The 21,690-nt window shown below is 44.9% G+C and overlaps 1 protein-coding gene across 2 annotated transcripts; it reads right to left on the reverse strand.

Annotated features, from left to right (window-relative positions):
• Positions 1–5,144: 5,144 nt before the first annotated feature.
• Positions 5,145–21,131, reverse strand: LOC8039340. 2 transcript variants are annotated; one of them, XM_029985360.4, is made up of 9 exons: positions 20,916–21,118; positions 20,646–20,826; positions 19,463–19,528; positions 17,314–17,406; positions 13,639–13,695; positions 11,912–12,007; positions 8,022–8,078; positions 5,794–5,901; positions 5,145–5,718 (listed from the first exon to the last, which is right to left on the reverse strand). In XM_029985360.4, exons 1-9 carry the CDS (start codon positions 21,067–21,069, stop codon positions 5,466–5,468), a joined length of 1,065 nt encoding a protein of 354 aa, XP_029841220.2. In that variant the 5' UTR covers positions 21,070–21,118; the 3' UTR covers positions 5,145–5,465. The 2 variants fall into 2 exon arrangements, with proteins under 2 accessions (XP_029841220.2, XP_029841221.2); XM_029985361.3 differs by lacking the exon at positions 5,794–5,901 and having other exon boundaries at positions 20,916–21,131.
• Positions 21,132–21,690: the final 559 nt, after the last annotated feature.

A 21,690-nucleotide genomic window follows, 5' to 3' on the forward strand; every position in this document is an offset into this window, starting at 1 on the left:
TCACAATATAAAATAACCCTTTGCATAAAAATTTTTTTTACAAACCTAGACATGCTTGTATCAAGGTCTGGCCACACTGTCCGCAAAGTCGAACCGGTCGAATCTGGTGAAAAGTTCGAAGGTTAGTCGAACCCCGAAAGTTCGACCAAAAAATCTGGTTCGACAAAAGTTCGCGACACCCCTAGTTTAGGTCGAAAAGACAGCTTTGAACTTCCGAACCACTAAGCATGTGACGAGCAGTGCCTTCTGACAACGAGTTTCTAACAATGACCATCTACGCAACCTTTTATGCAGTGAAGAGCGACAGTAGCTATACACCTTTTCCGTCTAACCTCGACCCAGCGCGTAACGTGCGTAGCCTCGACTCGGCGACTCGGCGCACAGCGGGAATAGTGCTTCCGGTTCTAACACTTCCGGTATGCGGGAGCAGGCCTAGTCGGCTGGCAAGATGCTGAAGTGGTGCGCGTTAAATGGGTTTTGAAGCACTTGACAGCGAAGTGAGTTGTAATAAGGTGGGTTAATACGTAGATGTATCATGCCCGCGCATATTTGGTCATCGGGCTGCCACTGCGCAGTCGTTGGCTGCAGCAGCAATTTCCGAAAACGGAAGATAGCGCGCGACAAATTGTGCACCGAACACAAGAAGTCGCAAAGCGAATGCGGCTGTAACGTATACCTTTTGCATCGCTTCCCCGCTGATATCAGCGGGGAAGCTATGCAATATCAGCACATAAAAAAAACAAATAGGCAGTATAGAAACGGACATATACAAGTGCAGTAATAGGCCTCGACAAGTCAAATGCAAAACAAATTTTGCAGCTTGTGGTGCAATTGTAAGCCCCTGGGTGTAATGATTGTTATTGTCTACTCAAGTTTTGTTTTTCATTTCGTTCATTCCTACGAGGATGTGCACTATAATTTTGTGTGTTGCTCGGTATCGACGCCCGTTAAAGTATGTTAATGGAAACAATACGAAAAGAGGGCAAAAAATCGTCGTCATCGTCCTCCTCCCCCCCCCCCCCCCCTTTCACCCCCACCTCCTGAATAGTTCCGAAGCATCTGGGCGTCATACGAAGTAGAGATGTCCCGGTAACTAGCGATCGTACCTCGACGGTGCACCATAACAATAAACCGTTCGGCCCGCGTCGCCAACTCCCATTGTGAGTATTTCTACGATTAAACGATGATACTTCTATGCCCAGGGTCGCCCTCGCTCGCGCATAGAAACCCTCCGTTACTCATTCGCAGAAGGCAGTCATTCTTCACAAACAACAACACGCGAAGAGTAAACACTGGTAAACGTCCTCAGGAAAAGTGAACATGCCTCCGATTTCGATTACCGTCGACGCTGGCGACGAACCTCTCGGCGCTGTTGGTGCAACAACGGGCGCCATGAAGGCGAATAAACACGCCAGAACACAAGAGTAATTCACACTTTCAATAACAAACAAATTAAGAACTCACTAAAGGGAAAACAATGAAGATACGATGCGCGGGGTCAATGGGGACAACGCGGGAGCTAGGAACAGCGCTGCTTTCCGCATACCAAAATGGGCGCACAACAACTAGACGCCAGACGGCAGACGGCGCGGCTGTCGCGGCAACCCGCAAGATGGCGACGACTACGCGGAAAAGGTGTATACATATGCATAAATAATTTCAGATTAAAATAAGCTCGACCACGCCCTCTTTCCCCGTATTGTTTCCTTTAACAGTCCGAAATACCTGCAAGGGGGAGAAGGAGGCTAAAGCCCCCCCCCGCTACCCTCTTTCCCCCCGTTTTTCCTCTTCCGACGCCACTTGTATGGTAGAACGCTCCTCGACCTCGAGTTGTGTCGGCTTTTGTGCTTTTTGCGAGGCGATTCCTCCGTCACAGAAAATAAACCTCCAGGACAATTATAAACTTCACCGGATCGGATTACTACCAGCGTGCAAGGGGTGGCGAGCTAGTTTGCCAGGTCGCTTCAAGGTTTTTCTGAGCCTCAACCTCCTGCTCGCCCCTGGCCGTTTCGAACTGGATGAGTCTCGTAAAACAGTGTGTTCGTGCAATCACTATTGCGTGATGCAGGTTAAAGACCCCCCCCGGGGCTGGCGGTCACAATTCTGCACTGGCAAATATTCTAGCACGTCCGGGACACTCGTCGTCTCATTTAATTGCCTGACCAACTTTGCAGAATCTAGATATCACAGCCTAACTTTCCTAAACTTGATTTTGTGAAAACCAGTGAGTCGTGAAAACATTATTTGAAACTGAAACTGTGGAAAAACTTGAAAATCGGACTTCAAACTTTGAAAACTTGGATTAAAAAAAAATTCAAAATCTTCGATTTTTTTTTTTTTTAAATTTAGCGTTAAAAGAGAATCAAGACCTTCGAACTTTTCGAACTTTATGCAAAAAGAAATTCGAAATCTTCGAATTTTTCGCACTTCATGTCTATAAAAATTCAAAGCGTTCGAAGTTTTCGAATTTTTTTTTTTTTTATAAAGAATTTCGAAATCTTCAAATTTATCGAACCTGAAGTAAAAAAACATTCGAAATATTCGAATTCGAAATTTTAGAAACCGTGAAAGCTTTGAAATTTTCGAATTCGAAACTCCGCTGTGGTCAAAAGCTGCGAATTTTTCTAAATCGAACCTCGGTCGGTACGAAAATATCGAAATTTTTCGAAATCGAACCTCAGTTCGCTTCGCAAATATCGAAACCTTTCGAAATCGAACCTAGGGTGGTTCGCGACATCCCTATTATCAATCTTTCCCTCGCTCGGACACTACATATGAGTATGGAGAGAAGTGATTTCGGTTCGACATATGGCGTCAAAAAGGTGGCTACGCAACAAGGTGCACCCAGTTTAGGTACTGTAATTTTAATTCAAGTAATTTTTTACAGGTGCATTACATTTTACAAATGACAAAAATTTTCTAGCTACAATTTAAAATTCTAATTACGTTTCTAGTAAATTTAACTCGAATCAAGAGCCACCATGAAGATAATGAACAATCTTCGAGTTTCGGTTTCGAGCTTCCATTGCACTTTGATTAATAACTTAGTTTACGTGCTTATAAATTCTTTTGATAAACGACAAGATAAATTACTAATTATTATTTTTCGATTGTTCATATTTTGGCACTTGCGGATATACCCGTTTTCTATTACTATTTTTGCTACTTTACGCTGTTGATTTGCATGCAACGTTTGTTTATATTTTGATATACTGCCCATTATCCTTGGATCAACATGTTTTCACATACAAGGGCAAATCTTAAATGGACTTTGAAATGACAGTCCCTCAGAAGACGTGAGGTTATGTGCCAGAGGAGAAAGACACAGTTAATATAATCGACCAAAGAAAAATTCAATATAAAAACAAGTAGCAACCAAGTTTATTATTTCATCAAACAATGCTATGTACAAGTCTCGGAGCAAGAACAATGTAGGGAAAGCTAATAAAAACCAAACATACTTGGCAGATGAATTCATGAGCAATTCAGAAAACTCTAACATAATGCGAGATTGGCACCTCAGGCATCTATCACTGACACCTATATCTGTAAAAATTTTCTTAAAAAAAAAAAAAAAAGTAAAATTGTCATTTTTTCAGAAGCAGATGCCATATATTTAATGAAAATGGAACGGCTCCAGTTTCCTTTCATGCTTGCTATAAAACAAAATTAAATTCAAGCGAGGCAGTCTCTCAAGCAAATAAGAAATGTGGCACTAAAAAAACAAGCTGCCGCAAGACAGTAACCTTGGATGTAAATTTTTAACAACTCTCCGACATAAAACACACGATGAGTAGACGTCCTTATGGTACAAATGAGTGCAGTTATCAGGTCACTCAAAAAGATAAATAGATGGTACAAGATGGTCTGCAAACTGAATGCGATTCACTAGGTCAGTGGTTTTCAGATGGGGGTCCGCGGACCCTTTGGGGTTCGCAAAGGAATTTTAGGGGTCCACGAAACCCTGCCTCATCAGTGGAGCCCGGCAATAAAATTTTTTTTTTTTATTGAAAAGAAACGTAACAATTTTTCGGTGAGTTTTCTCACAGGCATGTCAAGGAGAGATGTCTACTTCACACTAGCCCTTAGTTATATTCAATTATAAAGTCATTATCATAATTACCTATACATTTCCCCTTCCCCACACCACGAACGGGGTCCTCTGTCATCTTCGCCGATCCGCAAGGGGTTCGCGAGACATCAATGCTTGAGAACCACTGCACTAGGGTCAAAACCAGAAAAAGGAGGCAGCATAAATATACAGCAGGCACTCCACCGCGCCAGTTAAAGAGCTTGTTGCCCCCTTGAAGCGACTGCATAAATCAGTTTCTTCCCACATCAAGCTAAGATTATGTACAGAGGTGGCCAAGGATGATGCATTTCGTGTACGAACTTTGAAAAAGTATGAACTTATCCGAGGAAAGCGTAACATATTGAAAGCTTGAATTTGCTACCTACGGCGGTCGTCGGCGAACAAAAGACGTTCAAGTGACGCTATAGCCGGGAGATGGCCGGCAGCTGTTGACGTGCCGCTGTCCGACAATAAATCTTTGTTGTTGGTTCTGTGTCCACTCTGTGTGTAGTAAAAAGGATGAAATCTTGCACCAGACCGAAAGAGCCTGGGCAGCATTGGACTCGAAAACATTATATGCCATTGGAGATCAGAGGTTGCACCCTCGCTCTTACTTATAGCGATCCGATCTGTCGGCTGTTGTGCCAACTAGACGCCTGCTGTAGGTAACAAATTCACACTTTTTTTTTTTACTGAGGCAAGCTTGTTTTTTAGAATATTTATCAACAAAATGCACTATCTTCGGCCACATTTGCAAGAAATCGTAGCTCAACATGTTAAGGCACAGGTTTTTAAACTTTTCGACCTCGAGGAATCTTGATCTCTCTCTATCGACATCTGAGAAACCCTTTCCCATACTCGGCATAACAGTAATTCACAATAATAAAAAAAAAATAATAATAAATTCACATATTAGGAAGTGATTGGCTATAGTTCTACATCAGCATGGCTCATACCTTGTAAAACAAAATTGTCTAAATGGGAAAAAAACGCTTTATATAGGGGCAGAATCGATCCAAGAAAGTTTAGGAGCTCAAAAAAACCCCCGGGAAAATCCCTGACGGTGTTCTGAAAAACACTCGAGGGTGCCCCGGAGAGCCCCTGAGACTGCACTGGAGAACCCCTTGAGGGTGCTCTGGAAAATCCCTTAGGCTAGGGTACCCTGGAGAACCTCTGAGGGTGCTCTGGAGACCGCCCAAGGCTGCTCTGGAGACGCCCTGAGGATGCTCTGGAGAACCCCTGGGGGTGTCCGGGGAACCCCTGAGGATTCGCTAGGGAACTTCTATGTTCTTAAAAACCGAGTACGAGAGCCCCTGTGTTAATGAATCGCTTTAAGCAGTCACCTCAAAAGGCCAACAATCCCCTTCACTCACGCGGTAGTTCGAGAACAAGTTCAAGAATAGTTGTGTTCGCTAGTGGTGAGGTTCCGAACTGCACGCTTCTCGTAGCGGTACACGACTTGGTCGATTTCGTGAAGAGCGTCGATCTGATCCTCTGGAGCCATTCTCCGGATCTTTGAGGCGACCAGCATGCAGTGAAGGTGAATGGGGCTGGAGTCGCGCCACTCCTGGTCCCGACGCCTTTCTTGCGGCGCCTCCAAGTGTTCACCAGGAAACCGTGCCACTTCCTGATAAGGTTCTGTAGACCTGAAGAGGGGGGACATCGTTGTGCCAATCAGGGACAAGTAAAGCTTTGCTTTCATGAAACTAAACAGGACATACAGATGCATAGCACTTGGCCAGCTCTTTGGGTCTTTGTGTCTGTGGTTACGGGCAGCCACGATGGGGACGTCTGCCGATGACGTCGCAGTTTCCGCAACAGTCGCGTGGCTGGAACAGTGAGGCGTCCTCAGAAAGGAATTTCTTGTGTCATTGTTTTTCATGTGGCACAGTGATGCCGCACAGCACCACAATGTCATGTGACGGTGACATCGCAAAACATTATAAAGTCGACGCCGGAAGTTATGTGGCAATGTGATGTATGGTCACATGACCACATGTTTTTCTGGTGGCCACATGATGTCATGTGACTCCATGATCTCGGGTCACGTGACGTAACCACAGATGACCATGTGCTTTCCTGATGGTCCTGCGGTGTCAAAGAATACCGAGATGTCATGGTGTCACATCTCACATCATGTGGCCCTGTGTTGCATCACATGGTAACACAACACCATGACATTGCGGAGAACCTATAAACGCTATGTGTGTACAGTGCGCCTCAAACTTAACGCCGCCACGAGATGGTTCGGTTTCTTCACTTTTTGAGCTATTCCTGAACATAGCAGTCAAAATGGTTTGTAAAGATTTGCGTCCTCGATTGAAACGTAACCAAGGGAAGGTATTCCAGCAACTGCAGCGATCAATTCATGTTTGGGTAGCATGCAATAAAATTGAATGTATCAATATTTGTAAAACCGAGTGGCGGCGTTAAGTTTGAGGGGCACTGTACAGCGTCTTTGAACAGGCAGTTTTTTCATATACGTGTTGGGTAAATGATGTTGGCAGCAAAGCACTAATGTATGGAGGGATCCGTTTTATTGTCGAGCATGTTTATTCAGATGCACATATCAGTCTCTGAACTGACTGCATTGTCCCTTTTCATAAGGAGGGAAATAAGTTCTGAAAACATGCAGAATCTCTGCTTTCTTCAGAAGGGTTGCATGCTGTCTACCGTAGAATACCGCAAATTCGCCCATTCCACATTAAGCACCCATTACCAAATTTGTAAGATCTGAAAAAATATGCACAGTACATTTATATAAAACATATTATAATATAATATATATTTATATTTTTATTTGTACATTTATATGTAAAACTGATGACCGGACAAGCGCCCATCCCCCATTTTTTTGCGATTATCTCCAAAGTTTGAGTGGGTGCTTGCCCGGTATTTTACAGTATATTTTTTTTTATAATAAGACACCAATGAACTTTTGCTTTTCATTGCACAGTCTAATTGAAAAAGATAATGAAATTATTACTACTTCGAGGAGGGCCACAAATGAAGCTCAAGTATAACTGGGACAAAATAAACTCTACTCCAAGCAAGTATTCTAAAAGCGCACTATTCTATATTCTACCCTTCTTCTTTCTCAACACCTTTGTTCCCTCCCAAGAATTATCTCTTGAGTACTGTTAGTTTATCGCCAACCTTCAGCAGTCCTAACAATGAGCTACCGTAAAGTACCGCGGAAGCAGCCACTCTGTTCAAGCACCCACTATTACTAACGTTTCCCAAACTTGGGAATTCCGTAAATAATATGTTAAGCGCTCGACTTGACCAGACAAGCGCCCATGTATAGGTGAACCCAGTTTCCAGTGAAAGTGGGGTGGGCTTTCCTCCGGTATTTAACGGCATAGTGAGGGTCATTCCTTCAATGCCGCCCTCAAGATCAACTGCCACGTAGCCTTGCATATTTCATGTGGAAAGTATTGTCTGGCCTTCGTTTCTAAACTGGAACTATTGCAGTCCGGTGGCCTCCTTCTTTGTCATAGTATCCCGAGAGATAGCCCACCTAAAATTAAGAGCAAATCGGGTGAAAAGAAGCAGTGGGCTAACTTTCGGTGTGCAATCGAGAAAACTTGAAAAAATGCTATTTTAAGGTTATGTGTCCCTGCCAAACTTGTTATCGGGGCGAGGGACAATGAAACATAGATGACTAGTTCCCCGTCAGTAATGTTTGCTTATATCCCGCCATAGCTAACTAGCTGCAATTATGCCAATGTCATCATTGATCTGAACACTACAATTACTAGGAGTGGGCTATCTTTCGGTGTTTTAAACAAAAATGCAAATCAAGCGACAAATAGGGTTCGGTCATCTTTCAGGGGGGGGGGACATCTCTTGAGATATTATGATAGTCTCTAACGCTCGTAGAAACAGGTGGTACAAGAGGGCCATGCACAACAGGGCGGCATAGGGCAGCACAATGTCATAAACTTACATGTCCTCGGACTCTGCAACTGCGTCTTCTTCCGGCTGTGGCTCCCGGCGGGGGTCCCTGAAAAACAACGTGTTCTGGCGTAAAAACGAGAAGGATCGGTGGCCGAGTGCTTTAACGCACTACAGCTCGGAGTGCGTGGAGTGAAAGCTTGCGTTGCAGAACCCAGGGATCCTGAGTTCAATCTTCGCCCCATGCCCGTATCAACCTGAATGCGCATCATGCTAGCGTGCGATCGCGATCGCGTGTCACTACAGCGCGATGTACGTTAAGGACCACTGCCTAGCAGTCACACAGCACTAAATTTCTCATCTACGGCGGCGACATCCGATGCCATCTAGGGCTTGCTAACTTCCCGCCCTTTAAGCATACATGCAACGCGATTATTTTATAAGAACACACCACAAAACAAATTTCTCAGATATTTTTTTTCCTACTGTGAATGGGAAACTGACTCCATGTGTAAATCACTGCTAAAGTTGAGTGCCTATTAAACCTAATGAAGACGCTCAATCAAAGGTGGACTGCCTCCCGCACAAGTTTCAAACCCTGTTCATAGAAGAAACAGAGTCCGCTCCAGAAGACACAAACTTAAATGATGTATCCCTGAACGGCAAGTTAGGGAGCAAACGAGCTGGTGATGGTTGAACAGAATTAGGGTTCCGTGTTTCCGGATAAATCCGATAAAATCCGAAAAACACTCGCCCATAAAAAATTTGTCAATTTGGATTTATTCGAAAATCTCAAAATTTCAATGACACAATATAAAAAAAAACGAAAAAAAAACGATGTTTTACAAATAAGCTTGGTCAGAGAGAGCACAGGGTCAATGCTCCTGAGGACACTCCTTTCCAGCTTGCTTCAAAATCTCAGGCTGTCGACAAAAAGGGGTTCACCGTTTATCTCGTCAAGTTTTGTTCGGGACGACGGGTCATCGCAATTTTGTATCACGACAAAAACCACTGTTCTAGTTTTTAGACTGAACTTCTTAGAGGAAGGTGGGGTTGTGTTTCTGTAACTGTGAAAGCTCCAATTATGGGTGGGAGGAAGGCAGCTAAACGTTCTATCTCACCACTCCACCCCGCACAGCCGCAAGGAGGAGCAAGGTGGGAAGAAAACGAGCTTCCCAGAGGCCAGGTCGAGGATTTCAATGATTTTAAAGTATTGACATTTATTAAAGCGACACATTTTTTTGCATGCTTCGCCGTGGGACGGTCAGTACTTCCAATCGTAAAGGCGCAAATGCTCGATCTAGTGCAGTGGTCTCAAACTGATTTGAGTGTGGGGGCCAGATAGCCCAGACCGGAAAGACCGGGGGGGCCAACGTAAGATGGGGGGGGGGGGGGGGGAAGATTTTAATGGGAAGAGACTTCGTGCCCTATGCTTTTCGTAAACTCACGGTTTTGCCAATGACATTTTTAAATTGGGTTTGTTTATATGACTACTTTGGGCCCTGACCTGATGTGGTAACGAAATTAAAATTAGACTGCCCCGCCAACGTGCTGGCATTTTTAATATAACAAGAGAGCAAGTAATCTGTCATTCCCAGTTCAACATGTCTTTAAAAAAAAAAATAATCATTTAATTTGACAGTTCTTTGACAGTTTGACAGGTTTGACAGTTATAACACTCTCAACAAATACTTTTAATTGTGATATTTTTTGAAGTTGAGAATCCCAAGCTCATAGCTTTATTTTTGGCACTTGCTTCTGCTAAGCGAGAGAGTTTGCGCAGCCGACATGCATTTTTCAACGAATAGCTGGAGGTTGCAGACTAGTGCGGAATTGTTGTACATTACTAAAAGCTGGGAAGCAAGAATCAAAGTGAAACAAAAGGCAAATGAACACAGAGCATTATAAAATATGTGCATACGCTAAAAGAGCAGAGCTACTCTCCGAGCAAAAATGAATCGACAAGATGAGATCACTATGACACATGTCATTTCTAGCGCTCGAGACCGGGACTTGCAGCCGGTCGCCTGCGGGCTACTTCTCAGCGAGCCGCGGGCCGTGTGTTTGAGACCCCTGATCTAGCGGAATATATATTATTCAATATAGGCAAATTATGAATTCAGGGCAGGTTTGTGTCCAGATGATATTTGTTCTTGTATACAACGTCAAAAAGTTGGGCCCCCAGCAAAGTAAAATTTAGAATTTTGGAGAATCGAAAATCTATCATAAATAAACTTGAAAGAAACATCCTCCAATTTTCACGATTGCATAATTCTGGGGGGAGGGAGCTCGTCAAGCTGTTTTTCAGTTTCCTTTCCCCGACCTCCCCCATCGCTTTCATGGGAAATAAATGTATCATTAACATATACCAAAACCCTGAGACTATAGGTAGAATGGGGGACGACACAACACAAAAACTTCACTGACCTCTGCGTCCGTGTCGTGCCGTCCCTCGTTCTACCTATAGATGCTTGTAAGCAGGGCCAGCCCTAGGGGTGGGCGACCTGTGCGGTTGCCCAGGGCGCCATCAATATGGGGGGCGCCGCCGCACCCCCTATTTATTTATTTTTTAACACAGCGCTTCTTGTTTTTTGTATGCGGTTCTTGTCTGACAAAACGCTCGTGTTGGGCCACTGCTAACAGGGATGTCGTACCTAGTAGATAGAGGCGAGTAAAAAAAAGGGGGAAAGGGGGGGGGGGGCCGCCACGGCCGGAGTTCGCCCAGGGCGCTTGATGATATAAGGCCGGCCCTGCTTGTAAGTACGGCCTCCGGCCGCCGCCATCTTGCTGCTGGTGTGGTATTTCATCTGATAGTCAAGCATCGCTGAGGTGTACCCACGCTTTTCAGACTGGCACCCAAACAAAGCGTTTTCCATCCAGGGTGGCCAGACTAGCTCTTGAAAACCAGGCTGCTTGCAAACGTCTATAGTCTCGGGGATTTAGTCCAATATACCTCCACGCTGCAAAGGTCACGGCCCTCGCAGGAAGTTTGAAAAGCGCGAGAGCGACGCACGCGCGAGGTTGTCGTAGCACTCTGTGGGGAGGTCCAAATCTCTCGCAACCCCAGAATAGTCAAAAAAGGCTGCGAGAGAGCCCAACAATATCAACCAAGCTCGCACCTAAAGCTAAGGAGGTCACATTTTTTAGTCATAGCTGTAGCCGAATTCGCCCGGTCTGCACCAAACAACAAGAACGCGTCACCCGTGAGATGGTCGGGGAATGGAGTGCCGCCGCTCAAAGCGTACCTCAGCTAGCCACCGTAGTCTTGGCTATAGAGCCACTGAGTAAGCTATGCTCTAAAATGTCGGCACTTCATCGCAGACGTTTCTCGTCAGCACCTTGATTTCGGCGTTTAGCGCAGAGTGGGTGCGATCGGCATTAGTTCCGATAAAAATATGCAGCTTCTTGAGCTTTAGATACTACGGTGTCGGAGAGCTTAAACAATATACGGGGTGTCCCCAAAAAATTCAGAGGGTTTTCTAACTTCTGAACGAGTGAATGCTTAGTCCTAAATCTTTGGCATCTGGATCGAACCACTGATGCTCCATTTGAGCGGAGAAGGTGCGTTCAGCAATGCATTATTTACTTCTGCAATGAAAAAAAAAAAAAAAATTGGGGGACGTAAAGCTTGTAGTCAGGCTCTGTTGTGGTGTGCTTCAAAATTTCTGGGGGGATGAAAAGGCGTTTTTCGTGATTTTGGATAAAGCTTAGAATAACTGGCAACACTGATTTTCAGCAACAAGATGGCTGGCAAGACGTTGCTCTAAAGTGTAGCTTGTAAAGCGGCTTTAGTGTTAGCCGTCGACACCCCATCAGATTGGTCTCCGCTGCGTGAGGAACGCACGTCTCTGGTGCATCGGTTTGTCCCCGGAATAGGTTCTCCCGTGACGTGATGAAAACGTTCCCAAACAAGAGACACCTAGAGACAACGATGAGACTTACGAATCGGGAGCAGGTGCCAGTGCGGTGGGAGCGGGTATGTTCGGAGATGCCACGGGGGAAGCGACGGAGGAGACGTCGGCGCCATCTTCCAAATCTCTGAAACAAGTTTCATAAGAGGAAGTGCAGATGACTTTCCCTGAAGTGGTCACAAAAGGGTCGAACGTGTACAGCTCCGACTGATGCAACCTAGCATTGTTTGTTTAGAACAAACAATGTTAAGGTTGACTGCATAAAGATCTAAATGCATAAAGCTGAAGTGTCCCCGTGCGCCTAGATGTCATATAAAACCAGCAATCGATCACAAACAAGGTACACCCACTTTAACGGCGTTTCTTATTGTAAAGAGTGAGAGTGTGACGAATATTTTTTTCTTGTCTTTCCACTGCAGCGTGCTCATTAGAAAATCTTTTCTGTGCATGTGAACAGGTGTGTCAACTGTTTCCAACACGCAACAATCCTCGAATGTGTAAATGCGTGGTGAAAGAATAAAGTGCACATTCCTGCAAGCTGTGACATTCAGTGTGTGTACGTACTCATGCTTACACACATTACCGGCATTTTGTCTTTCCTGCTTTTAACCGTCCCTAAATGAAGCTTAATAATGCGAAAACGCAAGATGTTCAAGTGCTTTGAAATGCTGAACCCTAATTGTTCTGGGTTCAGCAATTAGGGTTTGCTGAACCCTAATTGGAACTTTTACAATTTATGTATGCAGATGAAACTTTGCACTGCATTCTACCTTGCAACTGCCAGTATACTGTAAACTTCATTCATATGAAGCCATAGGTTAAAAAGTTGATCCTCTTGGGTAGTGTCTCCCCTTAAAGGACAACTCCGCTTCATTTTTGGTTTTGAAAAAACAATGCACTCCTCTTCAGTATCGCCTAGGAAGACCACACGTCAGATATTACAACGCAGTTCTGTCTAAATGTTTCTTAAACGGACCGGAAAACTTTGCAACTCGCCAAGTTGCCGAAATCGGCTGACTCGAGCGGGCGAATTCAGGCGCAACCAACAGCGCAGTCAAGGCTACGGCATGGGCGGAGCCAACATTGAGCTAAACGTCATCATCATGGCCCCCTTTTGCTTGTTTTTACTTCTCCGATCGAGCGTAGCGCATGACGTCAGCAACATTGCCTCTCGGCGCTCAGCGGTGTCCACAGGATTGGCATACGCGCCTGCGCAGTGCGCTTCTTGGGAGCAGACCAACCGCCCGCCGTGGTCCCGCCGTTACCGCCATCTTCCGCGTCACAACCACCGTCGTCGTCTCACCGTTTGTGATTATTGCCTCTCGGAGTTTCGTCCACACTATGGACACCACGTGTGCAGAGTCGCAGACTTATGCCGCAGTTGTGCAGACGTCGTCGAATGCCGTAGACACCAAAACGTGGCGAAGAGTGCGGTGCAGAGGACACTCGCGCCTGCCGCACGCCCGCCGCCCCCATCTCGCCCGTCGTTGGGCCGAGGATCACGTGACATCTTGTACCACGTGATGGCCATGTACTTGGCGGCCCGAGGCCAATGTTGCCGGACGGAGCCGAAGTTTCGGTTTCGATTTCCGCTCGTGTTTAAAATTAGATTTAAAGATATATATCCGATTTTTCGCGAAGCAAATGACGTAGTGTCTTTTACTAGGGCTTTTTAATTCGAAATCACTCATTATCCCGAAATCTTCGGAATTGAGCGGAGTTGCCCTTTAAGTAATTATAAGAGAAAGGCACACTCACACAGCATGGGGTGAAGTAGGCTCACCAGCATCAAGGACGGCAGAATCCTCTGGATTTCTGTAAAACAATTCACACGCCTAGTCAGCAGATTTAAACAATGCAAGGAAAACATTTAGGAGCATAATATAGTAGCAGGGTAACTTTTTTCCAAAGGCTGCAGTTTTTCAGTCACTCAAGAACACTTTTGTTTCTAGATGACTGGGAGAAAACAAACTTCATAACGTTTCACCACATTTTCCATAATACCGCATGAGTGAAAAAGGATCAATGGATGTTTGAAGGGACAACATAATTTGGTTTCTTAATGTATCATGCTAGGATTTACTACAGAGGTGCCCAAACAAGTATAGAAGCATTTGCTAAAATTGTGAAAAGACTGGCTCACCTCAGTAAATCACGAAAAATCAAAAACTATGTTTTCTCCATACTTTGCATGTACACTTAAAAAACATTTTGTGTCACTGTGGCGCTTATTTGAGCCAAATGAAGTAAAAGGTAGGTAAGCCAACCTCTTCAAGAGCTATCTAGTATGCTTCTAGCATTGCAGTTGCTAGAATGGACCTGAATTTGATTTTAATTATGTGTTAGCGGCTAAGGCAATTGCGCAAAGAAGCTATGGCTGTGATTGTTCCAGATATAGAAAGGTTTCATTGTTGGTATTCGTCTGCTAGACTTTTACGACAAGTGTCCTGGCAGTGGACAACTTCTTCCACACTCATGGGTGGATAGCAGACCTCTGGATTGGATTGGATTGTGGAGGCTTAACCCTTTGTATCGGGCGATCACGGTGTAAGAAACAGGATAGAGGGTACGAACAAAAATGGCTACAGACGACTTTGTCCTCACCCATGGGTTGATGGCTCATCCGTTCACGGCGCTCGAGCTGATAAATAGCACAATCGAGCCGCTTGTCGGCTATTCCTCCTGTCAGCAGCACAAGAAGTAAATTTCTACAAATACTAATTATGGGTGGACAGTGATGGTCTGTATGCAAACATCGTCCTCGGAAGAATGTTTGCCTCCACATCTGGAAGGGAGCTGACAGATTGACTACTGCACTGTTCCACTGTGTGGCTACAAAAGCAGCAGAGCAAACTCCCTTTGGCATCGCATTGTCATTAAACCTCAACCAGACTAAGTAACAATGTAAAAGAAACAAGAAAAAAACCTTGCAAAAAAATAAAAATAGCACTGATTGACGTTTTATAGGAATGTTTAAAAAAGCAAGCACTGCAGTCACATGAGTGCTGTCATGACTGCTGTGATGAGTTGTCTACATCTCCTTGCCTGACTGAAGTTGACAGTCTGGAACTCTCCCCAGAGAAAATTTTCGATCCAGAGAGTCTCTAGGGGAAAATAATTTTTCTAGGAACATTATTTTCCCCTAGAGAACTCTTGCTAGCAAAAACATTTGTCCCTGGAGAGAGAGCTCTCCTTAAAGAGAGTTCTCCTATACCCAGTGACAGGTTACGAAAAGCCAGTACAAGCTTTTCCCGCAAAGCTCTCCACTGTTTTGACTTCATCAGAGCAAATGCTGGAAAGCCGGCGAAAGGGGAGGCAAGCCCACTCGCACCCCTTTCCAACAATTGCTCACTAAAGTGGAAAGAGTTGGGGGCTTTGAGGGAGGAGCTTAACCTACTTTTCATAATCTGCAACAGGGTAAACACTCCGTGAGACGTGACTGGCGCACCACCGCGCGGCCGTTATCGAAGGTAGGCAGTGAGAATTCCAGAGAAAACGAAACCGATACCACGCCACGTATGTTGGTATGCATTGAAGTTGGAGCGGTGCGGCTGCGCTGGGTTCACAGCATGAAGTGCTGCCAATGCTCCGTCGTTAAGTACTTCAATAGTTATGCGTCGTATCTCGTGGGGACAGTTTCACAGTTTTTCACCTCGCCGATGTTTTGTGGGGCAGCGACAACGATGAACCCGTGCCGTACTACGCGAGAAATTTAGTCTCACGATTTTATCTGCCACTGTGTCGGCACGGCTGACATATTCTACACTGCCGCTTTGCGCTCTGCGTGTGTTTTCGTACCAGTGACGCCTACATGTGTTAGCGCCGATGGGACGAACTGAAATGCTATTCCACACACACGGGTATGCAGTGCCAATTTCGTTGGAGGAATGCCCTCCAAAGAAGTTTCGTCCCCATCGTTCGTGTCGATGATATTTCCGGACTAGTAGGACTAGTATGGCACGCAATCTGTACTTCATGTAGAAAGATTCAAACGGTAAAAAAAAAAGTGAACATGAATCTAAGGAAAACTACAATGAAACTCGGAATCACTGGAGAATCGACGACTGAGTATGGAAGCTTATGTGGTGTGCTTTCTTTTTTGATCAGCCTCCTTTTGGATGTGGAAACGCTGACACCCCGAGTTCTGTAGACAACAATTTTTTTTTCGGCTTTACAGCCACCTATCACAAAGTTGTTTGAACTGGAAGTACCGTCCACTGGTCCCTTCCTACCTATAAAGTGTGCACCTTCCACGATGAGTGGTATTATCTTGACAGCCTTTGACGGTCAAAACTGGTTCCCATCTAGTTACGCCGCCCAAACTATATTTCCACTTGGTTTCGCTATGCAACCTCTTTTTGGTATAATAAGTGTTGTGTCAAGTTACGGTCATGTCAAAGTGCCTGTGTGCTGAAAATCAGCACCTCGCGCAACAGGTTATTACACAACAGCTGACCGCAAAAGCCTTTGACGGCCAAACCGTGTGTTGGACGACAACTTTGTTTTCTCGGCTTTGGAACCACCTTTCGTAAAGTTGTTTCAATAGAGAGTACAGTTCACCAGTCCCTTCCTACCTGTAAAGTCTCCACCTCCCATGACGAGTGGTTTTCTCTTGACCCTTTCATGGTCAAAACCGGTTACCATTGAGTTACGCCGCCCAAACCAAATTTCCATCTGGTTTCCCTATGCCACCTCTTTTTGGTATAATAAGTGCTGTATCATGTAACTGTCAAGTCCAAGCACCTGTGTGCCCAAATCTGCACTTCGCACAGCCCAGTTATAACACAACATTTTGGGTCCAATAGTGGATACCCCGTACAGCTTTATTTCTTTATTCGTTAGAAACATAACTTTCACACCTGCTGTCTTAATGAAACTTGGCACACTTCGTGCACAAACTTAGTGAACATCTCACTCGCCTCCAAATATCATCGTTCCAGCAGTCCCGTTTACAGCGACGAGCGAAACAAATTTCCCACTCAAAGCAATTATGGTGGCGGCCGTCTTGCTTTTCGGAAAATTGCTCCAACCCCTTTTTCAATTGCAACTAGAGAATTTACCCCTAATAACGACTCAAACTCAATATATAAGAAGTGGAAAACAGCTAGATGCCCCTCTTAGGTCTGCCCCAGCACTCACGCAACGTCACCCTCAACGTATCGGCTCAAAAAGCAAAAGTTTTGTCCGTGCGCGCTTCCCCCGCCACAGCTTTGCATGCAAAAAGGCGCTGCAGGCTGCTGAACACGCCTCACTGTCGAACGCCAGCTCCTCCGCTAGCGGCGCTATGCGCGTTTTTCAAAGCACCCCCTATAGTGAGAACTTTTGGCCCCAGAGAGACTTTGTCCTAGGGAAAACTCTACCACCTAGAGAGAGCTCTTCCTTGGGACAAAAATGTCAATGCTAGAGACATCTAGGGATTGTGACGAGACTTACGAATCTGTACTGGGTTCAGGTTTGGCAGGGGCGGGCACACGTGAGGACCTCAAGGTGGGGGTGTTGCAGGTGACGCCATCGTTTTTCAGAACACTGAAACGAGTGTCATCGAGAAAAAATTAAGCGAAGAATGGCCATAATATTGTCCGTATAGAGCACCAACAGAATTTAAGCATGACGTAAGATCCGAACATGCGAAACTCAACCATCCCACTGCATTTAAAAATGAAGTATTCTCTCCCGCATCCTGCTTGCATATTAAACAAACAAATCCTTACAGGACCCTAAAAAGACACGTTAAAATAATGTCTCAAACACGAAGCATTTCGAGACTCTGTGAACATACACCGACAGAATAAACGAAAAGTTTGTTGTATCACTGTATGCCATTCAATGTACACGCAACCCCGTTTGAATGAGTGTTTCGTCTTGCAAACATCTTTAGCCGTTTCAGGGACTGTGAAGGATATAATTCAATGGTGAGGCAGAAAGTGCTTTCAGATATTGAATCACAACTACCATACTTTCTGGCATTTAAAATCGCGGTTTTATGCCGCCATTTACGATGAAGAAGGAGCTGCAGGGCACCGACTAATGGTTCTTCCGGCGATCTGAAGAAGGTTCAAAGCGTAGCAGCAAAGGTCCATGACCGCACTGACTCTGTGCACCATCTGTCGCGGTGCACTGTGACTATAAGGAACTCAGCAAAGGTGCAATTTCCACATCAACGTTTTCGTGAAAACGGCCCTGTAAATGGGAGTGCGACTTGTACAACGGTGCAACGGACAAACTGGAAAATATGACATTCATATTGCCTCAAATACATTCAGCATAGAGGTTCAAACAGTGCTTGTTGCTTACCCCAATATAAAGGGAAAAAAAAATTGAGCAGTACTGCGTTAATTTGCAGTAGTCGCGGCGACACCTCACGGAGAAGTTGTTGGGTGTCGCATTCATGCACCGTGGGGTGCATAAACAAAGGCATTTGGAACATAACAGACATCTGACCACTTTGTTCCAAAAGTTTTTGTTTTTCTTTTTTTGTTCCAGAGCGCGTGAAAGTGCATCTTCCGGCAAGAGCTCTTGGCATTGACGGTGCTTCGACGTCGTTTTGCTATCGGGCATTTCTTTGTATTTTTTCAGAGAGCACAGGCAGTGGGTATCGGTTACTATGAAAACCCCAAGTATAGAGAGGGTTATTAACGCCATGGCGTAGCTCTGCGGCAAAGCCTCCGCTTCGCACACAGCAGACCCAGGTTCGACCTTCGCAAGCGGCGGGCAATTGTTTTCCAGAGCTTGGCAACATTGACAACGAACGCGCTACGCCCTACTATGTCAACTACAACATCAACAACGACCGTCATTTCCAGTGGTGGGAAGAGCCCAGAACAGCTATCGCTGTAAAATGCAGGACTCAAAATCCTAAAGGATTAAAAAAACTCGGAAATGTATAACAAAAAATAATCAATGCTAATGAGTAAAAATATCTAGGAATCCACGTTACTTCTGATCTCTCCTGGCATACTCGAATTATTAATACTATCATTGCTTCAGCAAACCGCAGTTAGGATATCTGCGCCGCACCTTTAAGTCTGCATCTCCCGTCCTTAAACGTCTTCTCTATGTTGCCCTTGTCCGTGCAAATTTAGACTATATGGGCTTCGATTTGGGGCCTTCGGCAATTCCCATTAGCAAACCTAATTGGATCAGTCCAGAGCCATTTGTTAAATCCCGCCTAATTACTCACGTTTTTCCAGTGCGTCTGCCATGAAAGCTGAAACATTCACAATCTTTCTGCTCGTTGTAACATTTCTCGCCTTTGTCTTCTGCACAAAATTTATTACCACACAACCTTATATCATCCCCTTCTTCACCCATCTAGTTATGTTTCTCCAAGGTTTTATCAATCCTGCAAAATAGCCCGGCCCAAATGCAGCTCAACGGCCTACCTCTCTTCTGCTCTTCCTGATGCCACTGTGGGCTGGGACGACCTCCCGAAGAATATTGTCACCATCACCGACGGCACCTTGTTTCGGATACTACAACTAATCACCTCACTAACACCCACTCGCCTCTGTAATGTTACTGGCCCTAAGGGTATTTGAAATAAATGCACTTTAGCTACAATGTGAGAACAATGTACACTCACACAACATGAGGTGAAGTCGGCGGCTTAGCTTGAACAATGGAGGCGACAGCAGAATTTTTCTGAGTTCTGGAATACCATTGAGGCACGCAGTTAGAATGCACACAAACAAAGCAAGTAATGATGGTAAACTTAATAACCTTAAACGAGAGCTCTAGCGTAACTTTGATGGTCGTCGATTTCCCTCAAAATCAATTCAACACACCTATTGACAAGGTTGAACTAGTTTCCATGACTAACATGTGTGCATGTTGGTCACGGAAGACACAAATCGCAAGCAGTTCGGCAAGTCGCAAAATTATGAGCTACAGAAAAATATCTTGACCATAGCCGGTGACAGGTTAATTAAGAACCGAGTAATAGATGCTTCATCTCCAGCATGTGCTTTTTGCATTCCACCAGGCTTTCACTGCACATGCAATAAGTGTTTACCAAAGGCAAAAAGCTCATCCTACTGGCTTTTTGTAACCTGTCAACGACCATAAGGGGGCAGTCCGATGAACCTGGCAGAATCACGGCTTCACACAAAAAGTGGCTTTTAGGTTGTGGGATGTAAACATCAAAAATTCAAGTGTGCAAACAAATATGCCATGCAAACTGTTCATAAATAAGGAATCAATCTTCCTTTAAAACTCTGAGTGCATCAATTTTATAACCAGTAAACTTCAGTGAGAGAGAATAGTAGTTTATTTACAATCACGAAGAGGTCAACCTGCTAAAAAGATAGTTTGCTACTTCGCAAAACTATAACTGCCCCAAAGCGGAACTCAAGCTCGTCTGCTTCTAGCGCAGGGGTTGCGGTGACTTCGGAACGCCGAGCTCCGATTGGCTCTGATTGGAAGGATAGTGGGTAGACATCAAGGCAGCTAGTATTGATGTCTACCCACTATCCTTCCAATGAGACCCAATCAGAGCTCGGCGATTATGACGTCACTGCAACTCCTGCGCGAGAAGCAGACGAACTTGCGGTCCGCATGGGAAGTCTTAGTAGGTCGTTCCGATTACTCCGAAAATGATACCTGATAGTTCACAGAAGCCTTTGCGCATGCATCGTATCGTTTTCGGTTACCGTTATCGAATATCAGAACTATAATGAGGAGCCTAGCGTGGTTACGACCGAGGGCAGGGTTGGATGGTTCATTTTTACATTTGTCCAGTAACCCAGTAGTGACAAGTAGAGCCTTACATTTTCCACGAAAATCCAGGATCTACCATCGTCTGCAGCTTCTTGAAGTAAGGCCACGGCACTTTGACAACACCGTTGACATTTAGTCGTTTGGCAGTCCGAATTTCAGTCTTGATTTTGGTGTACTTGTCCCTGGCGTTCCTAAACTTAGTTTTAGCGACTTCTCCCGAACCATGAGGTCCTAGATAATTAAAAAAAAGAAAACAAGAGAAATTACTTGATATAAAGCAGAGATCGAGAAGTATTTCGCTCGGACTGATCCCAACTCACCTTCGAAGCCGAAGTGCTCTCCAACTTCGTTCCAAATCTTTCGCTTCAGATTTCTGTCTTTAAAGTTTTCGTGACGCTTGTCGTACAGGAAAGGAGACGTTTCGACCATGTCGAGAAACTCGTGCATATCAAACTCGGGTTTGGTTTGGCACATTTCGCTACACGTTGTTTACAACGCCAACGATCCGCGCCCGAGTGTTTTGAGAAAGCTTACTTGGATTGGATTCCTTTGGCTCAACATGACGAAAACATGCCGGCTCCACGGGCTCCACAGCCCCCACAGCCAATCTGGTTTTGGTTTCAAAATACTCATGCTAACCCCCTCCCCATTTATTGTAAAGCCTATCTAGAGGTCATGATGTTTAAAACGCGAGACTGTGGTGAGGGAAAAAATAGGAAATTCTGAAGTCGAAGAAAAAAAAACACAGGGGAAGACGTCTTTACAGTGCCTTTTTCTTCGACTTCAAAGTTTCCGATTTTTTCCCCTCAAAATCCCGGGTTTTAAACATCATGTGTGCAGTGTTTCATCTGGGACAATGACACCCCCCAAAATTTAGCTTTCATTATTTGCCAGGCGATTCATTACGGTGTCAGAAGACTACCCAATCATTTTGCTACAGTGTCATGTGCATTTTTAATAAAGTCAAGAAACATAACTGATCGAAACCGATACAGGACTGGGCAGAAAAAAGAAATGGAAGAAATAGAGAGAGGTGGCGGAGGTCGCGTGGCTGTGATATTTTTTTTCCCCAGTCAACGTATTTGGAGCTTTTAG

This window comes from Ixodes scapularis, unplaced genomic scaffold (genome assembly GCF_016920785.2).
Source record: "Ixodes scapularis isolate PalLabHiFi unplaced genomic scaffold, ASM1692078v2 PGA_scaffold10__122_contigs__length_95168666, whole genome shotgun sequence".
NCBI classification, from domain to species: Eukaryota; Metazoa; Arthropoda; class Arachnida; order Ixodida; family Ixodidae; genus Ixodes; species Ixodes scapularis.

Excerpts from the sequence above, each read along its gene's own strand:
- LOC8039340 (XM_029985360.4), bottom strand. The coding sequence starts at position 21,069 with ATGTGCCAAACCAAACCCGAGTTTGATATGCACGAGTTTCTCGACATG. Across the intron at positions 12,008-13,638 it reads CCTACTTCACCCCATGCTGT|AGATTTGGAAGATGGCGCCG; the intron begins GTGAGTGTGCCT and ends AACTTGTTTCAG. Across the intron at positions 8,079-11,911 it reads CTGGCACCTGCTCCCGATTC|GGACCCCCGCCGGGAGCCAC; the intron begins GTAAGTCTCATC and ends GTTGTTTTTCAG.